General features: G+C 44.1%; 1 protein-coding gene across 1 annotated transcript in view; it reads left to right on the forward strand.

The window, feature by feature from the left end:
- The window catches only part of myb (v-myb avian myeloblastosis viral oncogene homolog), a 10,393-nt gene extending 3,150 nt beyond the window's left edge, over positions 1-7,243 (forward strand). The window contains 13 exon segments of the mRNA XM_084483536.1: positions 1-87; positions 909-1,129; positions 1,851-2,079; positions 2,238-2,303; positions 2,462-2,566; positions 3,183-3,189; positions 3,192-3,478; positions 4,125-4,261; positions 4,390-4,504; positions 4,842-4,958; positions 5,357-5,455; positions 5,704-5,787; positions 5,897-7,243. The exon segment at positions 1-87 is cut by the window's left edge and continues 6 nt beyond it. Coding sequence (XP_084339662.1) covers positions 1-87; positions 909-1,129; positions 1,851-2,079; positions 2,238-2,303; positions 2,462-2,566; positions 3,183-3,189; positions 3,192-3,478; positions 4,125-4,261; positions 4,390-4,504; positions 4,842-4,958; positions 5,357-5,455; positions 5,704-5,787; positions 5,897-6,010 — 1,668 coding nt within the window. The 3' untranslated portion in view covers positions 6,011-7,243.
- Positions 7,244-7,500: the final 257 nt, after the last annotated feature.

The raw sequence follows: 7,500 nt of genomic DNA on the forward strand, positions 1-7,500 counted from the left end.
ACAGATGTGCAGTGCCAGCACCGATGGCAGAAGGTTCTCAATCCAGAGCTCATCAAAGGCCCCTGGACCAAAGAGGAGGACCAGAGGGTAAGAACACACAGTAGTACACATCTTAACATCTGCCTCAAGGAACTGCAAGTAGATTGCAGTGCTAACACCTACCTACCAAGGGCCAGAGGAACACATAAACAGTATTGAAACAGTATTTTGATGTAAATGTGTGAGGGCCCCATATATATATATATATATATATATATATATATATATATATATATATATATATATATATATATATATATATATATATATATATATATATATATCTCACAATGAAAGATTCTTAGGTAAATATCCTCCAGGTACCGACACCGTGTAGTGTTTCTGATAAGATGCCTGTTACACCACACATGATACCTGGGGTCTAATCAAGTGTTCCCGGGCAAAGTGTCCATCCAGATGTGAGCGTATCATTATCAGAGTGGCTAACGTTTCACTGGAAACTCCCTGTAGAGCAGCAGGTGTTTCTAATCACCTCCAGAGAGAGAGAGAGATAAAGAAGAAAAGGACGAAGGAGAGGATAGTGACCTGACTCACTTTACTTCTTAGCGCATTAATATGGATTAAGAAATAACCATCTTTAACGCACCAAGACTAATGGGTTTTTCTCTCTCTCAATTTGTTGTTATTCCCCCCCCCCGATCCTATTTTTCCTCTTCCTCTTCGACACCCTCCACTTTTTTCACTTTTTTCCCTCTTCCCCTTTTCTCCACCTCCTCCTTCCTTCTCGCTCTACCTCATTCTTCTGTTATCGCACATTGCTTCCTCCTTTCCCATCTCTCTCTCTCTCTCTCTCTCTCTCTCTCGCTCCCTCTCTCTCTCCCCCCCCCCCCCCCTTCCCCACCCCCCAGGTGATCGAGCTGGTGCAGAAGTACGGCGCCAAGCGGTGGTCCGTGATCGCCAAGCACCTGAAGGGACGCATCGGCAAGCAATGCCGGGAGCGCTGGCACAACCACCTGAACCCTGAGGTGAAGAAGACGTCGTGGACGGAGGAGGAGGACCGCATCATCTACCAGGCCCACGAGAGGCTGGGCAACCGCTGGGCCGAGATCGCCAAGCTGCTCCCGGGCAGGTGAGGAACACGTGGTGGTCTGCAGGTGGAGAGAGGGGGGGGAGAGAGAGAGAGAGGGAGGGAGGGAGAGAGGCAGAGAGAGAGAGAGAGAGAGAGAGAGAGAGAGAGAGAGGGAGGGGGAATATGATGCGCCATCGCTAGCTGTTTTTTAATCTTCCTCTGATCCCGCTCTTGTGACACCCAGCTGTATTATGGTTAGACCAGTTGGTTCAGTCCACTGGGACTAGGCTGGTAGACTGAGCTAGCATTTCCAGGAAATCGTTTCATTCACTCCCTCACCATTGCCTCATTTATTGCTCTGTTTGTGCATTGATAATTGAGATTGAGAGAGGGGAGGTTGTTAGAGTTAGAGTTAGAGATGGGAACCTGAGCAGCCTTTTGATGAAAGAGAAAGCGAGTTTTGCAATGAGACCAATGTAATGGCCATGTGCTAGATAAGCCTTATCTCTGTTTGTGTCCCTATGTGAGCTGGGGTACCCTTTATCAGTCGTGTGTGTGTGTACCAGTATTGATAATGCTATCAGGTATGAGACATTTGCAGTCTCTTTGTCTTTACATTGGCACGTGGTTATCTCTTTCATATTGCGATGCTGCATGTGTGTGTGTGTGTGTGTGTGTGTGTGTGTGTGTGTGTGTGTGTGTGTGTGTGTGTGTGTGTGTGTGTGTGTGTGTGTGTGTGTGTGTGTAATGGCTGCTGACTGGCCTGTGTTTGTCCATCCAGGACTGACAACGCCATCAAGAACCACTGGAACTCCACCATGAGGCGTAAGGTGGAGCAGGAGGGCTACCTCCAGACAGCCGCCAAGAACGGCGTGGGCTCACTCTCCCTGGCGTCAGGCTACGCCAAGGCCACCAACCACCTGATGAGCTTCACACACCACTCGTCCAATCACGGCCCTCTCCAGCACATGTCATCCCCCGGCTACCCATACATCTCCGACGCACACAGGGTGAGTGAGTGGGCCCTGAAAGGTGACATCGGGAGTTTAGGGGTTGAGTTAATTTCCAAGCGATATCGTTTCATCTTTTATTTAAAAGAGGAGCCCATTTCTAAAACTACACGGATGTGGAAAAGGATTTTAACGTATGTTTGTTTCCTGTTCATTAGGTCTTCCCTATGGCCCTGCAATTAAATATCCGAAACATTCCCCAGCATGGAACTGCTGCTATACAGGTACAATCCCAAAATGATCCTTTATGAACATAGTGCTCACACAATGATTCATTTGCCTCACGCACGTCAAAAAGCACCATGCACAAATGAATGGTAGTCTCTAATCTCCCTCTCTCTTGGACTCTCTCTCTCTCTCTCTCTCACTTTCTACCTATCAGAGACACTATAGTGAGGAGGACCCTGAGAAGGAGAAACGGGTGAAGGAGATTGAGCTCCTGCTCATGTCGGCCGAGAATGAGCTGAGAGGCCAGCCCTCAATACCAGTAAGTGGATCCTGAAAGCGTGCATGCACGTTTGAGGAACGGGGCGTGTACATGCGTTTTAGTTGTAGGTATGTGTATGTATGTGTTGACTCCTTGCTCTGAGTGGTGTGTGTGTGTGTGTGTGAGTGTGCCTGTGTATGCGTGTAGAGGAGGTGGAGGAAACATCTGGGGGGGTCTGTTTCTGCAGAAGTGATGAAATAGTCTTATCTCGCCTCTCATGTGCGTTGGCGTCTACGTGATCCCTTGTGCAACCTTATACCACCACCACTCTCCTGTCAGCTTTACATTCAAGTTCCCTTTCTCCCCAACTCTCTCTCTGTCTCTCTCTCTCTCTCTCTCTCTCTCTCTCTCTCTCTCTCTCTCTCTCTCTCTCTCTCTCTCTCTCTCTCTCTCTCTCTCTCTCTCTCTCTCTCTCTCTCTCTCTCTCTCTCTCTCTCTCTCTGTGTGTGTCTCTCTCTCTCACGCTCAATCTCTCTCTCTCTCTCCTCCCTTTCTGCTTCTTGCCTTTTGCTTTTTTCCGTCTTCTGGGTTTTTGGTTTGAACGATGGCTCTACTCTGAGCGTCTGCTTTGACGTTCCACCACTCACTCTAAATACCTTTTGATTCCCCTCCTCAGATCAACCTGTCTATCCCAGCTGGGTCCACCAGAGCTCTTTGACGGACAGCTTAGAGGGCGGGACCTCATCGTTACACCATCATCACCAGTCCTCCGCCCCCGCACTTCCCCTGGACCAGAGCTGCCTACCCGAGGAGAGCGCCTCCTCAACGCGCGCCCATTGTGGCAGCAACGACAACAGCAACAACAATAACAACAACAACAGCCACAATAGCAGCAGCAGCAGCAATGGCCACAACTGCAGCCCCGCCTTCTCCAACGTGCTTCCAGAGTTCATGGAATCGGTCATCGATTCTGTAAGTTTACCTCATTATCGCTGTTTTTTAATTTTTTTTTATTCATAAGGCAGGGTAGTGGAGAATATAGATTTCTCCATTAGTGGGCCTTGACCCATTTTTTGCTCCCACCCTTTTCTCAGAGCCTCTCCTCATTGGGTGAGGCCGCTACAGTTGGTTTCACGGATAGGAGCATTTCCAGAACAGACAGGGTCTTGGCCAATCAGGGCACAGGAACTACTCACGGGGCAGTGTCATTGGCTGGTTTCATCTGTTCCACTCCCAAGCCTTCACCAGTCAGAAATCTGCCCTTTTCGCCCTCACAGGTAGCCAAGTAGTTGATGTAGACTTAAATCAGAAATGGACTTTAAATCCAAACCTAAATTTAAATCTGTCCGATAACCATTCAATCCGATTTCCGTGGGATCATATCATCAAAATAATTCTGAACCAATTAGTGAATCTTTTTAGTCTCTCCTGCCTCTATCTCCCTTAGTCTTTGTTTCTCTCTGTCGTTCCCACCCTTTGTAACCATCATACTGCCCTCATGTATGTTCTTTCCATCTCTGTTTCTCTGGTTTCAATGAGCCATGAAAAATACAAAAAAAACAAACGGCCTAAAACCTATTTGCATTCATTAATTTGACTCTCTTTCTTCTCCTCACAGTTTCTCAACCAATCGATGAGCCCGGAACACTCGGACAGCGAGAGTCTACCAATGAGCCCGCCGGTAGACATCAAGCCCTCCATGGCCACGCCCCTACACCATCACCACACACTCAGGCCCCAGAAGGAGAATGACATGTAATTTAACATTTTGACCCTAAATATATTTTAGATATAATAAAATCATTCCCAATTTTGTCTTTAATTTGGTCCTAAACCAAATCCATTAAACTGCCTCATTGACTCCTTCTCCGCTATCGTTTCAGGTTCAGAACTCCAAACATCCGTCGTTCGATTTTAGAATCAAATCCACGTACGCCCACGCCCTTCAGGTCAACCCTGGCCATGCAGGATGCCAAGTATGGACCCCTGAAACTACTGGTAAGAAATACACACACACTCACAGACGTGTGTGCAAAAATGGCTACAATGTAGTATATGCTCAGTTAATAGCTCTTGTTTACATAGAAAATTATACCTCCAGGAAATGGTGATAATTTATTTGCATTAATAATTATGGTCAACATATTTGTTTGTGCTTGTTTGTGTAAAGTTGTGCTTTTGAGTATAGCTGTGATATTTGTAGTGCTTGGTTAAAGCAGCAGGCCTCAAGAGTTGTGACCTGCCACCATTCTCTTGTATGTGTGTCACCAAAACCAATGTCGTGCTACACTGTATTTCGGAGGTGACTCACTGGTGAAATGTGGGGATTTTTCAGAACTCCCCCCTGGTTCTAGAGATGGCAGAGTCCATCAAACAGGAGCCTATGGAGTGCACCATCTCGGCGGGGGGGTCCATAAATGAGCAGCCCCCAATGAAGAAGATCAAACAAGAGGTGCTTTCCCTTTCTTGCATTCAACCTGTCTCTGCACATTATGCATGTATACACACACATTGCTGGAGAGATTCGAAGATTAAAGGCTTTCTTTCTGCAAAACTGAAAGTACCAGTGTGAATTCAGTGGGAGGATACATCTTGTTTTAGAAATGACCACGAACCAGACTTAGAAAATAACATAGTAAAGATATCACAAGTTATTATGAAATACTGGATCACGAGAAGTGATGTAGAGTTACATATAGACTTAAATATTAAATACTATTAGCAATTTCTTATGGTATTAGTCTACTTAGGGCACTGCCTTGTAGGAAATGGTTACGTAAGAATATAGATATGTCACTTATTGGTTGTCATTCTAATGATGTATGTGTGTCTGTGTGTGTGTTGTCTCAGGTGGAGTCACCATGTGAGAGGAGTCCCTGCATGCAGTGGGAGGGGCAGGACCTCCACACACAGCTCTTCTCCCCCACCGGCCCTGCCCAGGAAGTACCTGTAAGTGTAAACCCACACATACACTCACACACACATGCACGCAAGCACTCACTCACTCACTCACTCACTCACTCACTCACTCACTCATTGGTTTATTTAGACTCTGAGAAGGAACAACAAAGTTCCTTCTCATCAGCCAACCTTCAAAGTTGCATGACAAGCTTTTCTATTGCTATTGTCATTAATTACATTATCTTGACATTAATACAAATAATTAGCTGTTTGCTGACCGATTGCATTTTCCACAGGACCTGCTCACCAGATCTTTACTAAGCGACGACGGACACAAAACGTACCACCTTGCTCGTCGGCCCGTGGCCAGTCCGACACAGGTACTAACCTCGTCTGTGCGTGTGTGCGCATGCGTGCGTGGGTGTGTGTCTAATGATCGTGAAGTACGACTGTATGATTAACCTCCTGCTTCCCTCTCTCTCTGAACAGCAGCACAGCCCGTGGGATCAGGTGACCTGCGGGAAGATGGAGGAGCAGAGCATGGCCTCGGAACACAGCCACAAATACATCAACTCGTACCCGGCCCGGACGCTGGTCGTGTGAACACATCGAACGCACACATCCACAGACTCTCACAGAAACGCAAAAGCAATGTGCACCCCATGGGCCAACAGAAGTTGGTGTTTACCCGGAAACAGCGACATTCCCTGCATTTGATGCAGCGCAATGTTTATCTTTTATTTGTTGTGGTACAACAGTTGGGAGAGGCGTGATGCCATTGGTGTTCTAACACTCACTTGTTGGATTTCAACCAACCAAAGACAATATTAACTTTTTTTTGTACACCCCTTTTTTCATTTTTGTACTGTTTTTTTATTCATGTCAATCTAATTGTTTATTGTATTGTATTAATATCAATGTTTTATGAATGGGAAATTGTGGCTATATCATTTACATGTGGGCTGTATTTTTATGAATACTAAATTCTGTCATTAATATAAAGAACAAGCTAATTTATTTAATTTTTCTTTCCTTTCACAATTATTTTTTTTTGTTACAATTGGCCAAGTGAGCAGTATTTATGCCCTTATAGCATTACTACAAGTCCAAAACGTTAGCGAATTTAACATTTCTAAGTCGTATTTAAATCATGAAATCATATTTCAAAAACCCAAACCAGAACCCAACGATTGTTTACATCATTCCTAAATGTCCCCCGCTTGGGTATTATTCAAGGACTATTCTCACGGATGTACCTCTGCATCCTCCTGCTGAACTCAAAGCCTGAACGTTTACTGTCAAAAGATTGTTGTCTTTCAATGACGAAAAAGAGGGGCCAGCCATTTTAAGTATTAACAGATTAACAAAATGTTATTATATATCATTTTTTTCATTTCAATTTTCTTGAGCATCTCCTCTTTTTTTTTGTTTTATAGTCTCAACGCCTCTACAGTATAAACTACATTGACATTTCCATTGAACAAATATTTTTGTATAAGAATTCTTACCAAGTTACATACAGAGCTACATCAAGACAGTGGTGGATGAAGCTGCACTTGAATTTGGGGTTTTCTGGGAGTACTAAACACTGATGCTATGTTACACAAAAAGCCCCCTGAACCTAAGGTTTTGTACAATTGCTGTTTATACAGACATTTATTATCATTTCCACTTTTTCTTTTTACAATGAACTGTTTGTAATGCATTTTTAATCAGCATGTTTTGTTTCCACTAAAATGATAGTAGCTCATCAGATTTAGCAGAAAATTAATATTTTGATATATATTGCTAATTGATATTTGATGCATTTTTCTACTTGTTCTCAAGCACATTTTATAAAAGCATTTATCTACACCAAGGTTTTTTATACTTTTTACTGCCTAGAAATAAAGTGTGCCTTTTAATTACAATGATGACATATTGTTATTGTTGTTCTTTTTTTACCACTCTGACTCACACATTAAACATTGCACAAATTAATTTATCTAGAAAAAGTGAGTGATTCACACACACAGTCTCAAGCCTTTGTGCACAAATATTTATTTGTTAAAACATCACTATTTGATAAGCGCACATCGCCTGTAGTGATCACA

This window comes from Micromesistius poutassou (assembly GCF_964030765.1).
Source record: "Micromesistius poutassou genome assembly, chromosome: 19".
In the NCBI taxonomy this organism is placed as follows: domain Eukaryota; kingdom Metazoa; phylum Chordata; class Actinopteri; order Gadiformes; family Gadidae; genus Micromesistius; species Micromesistius poutassou.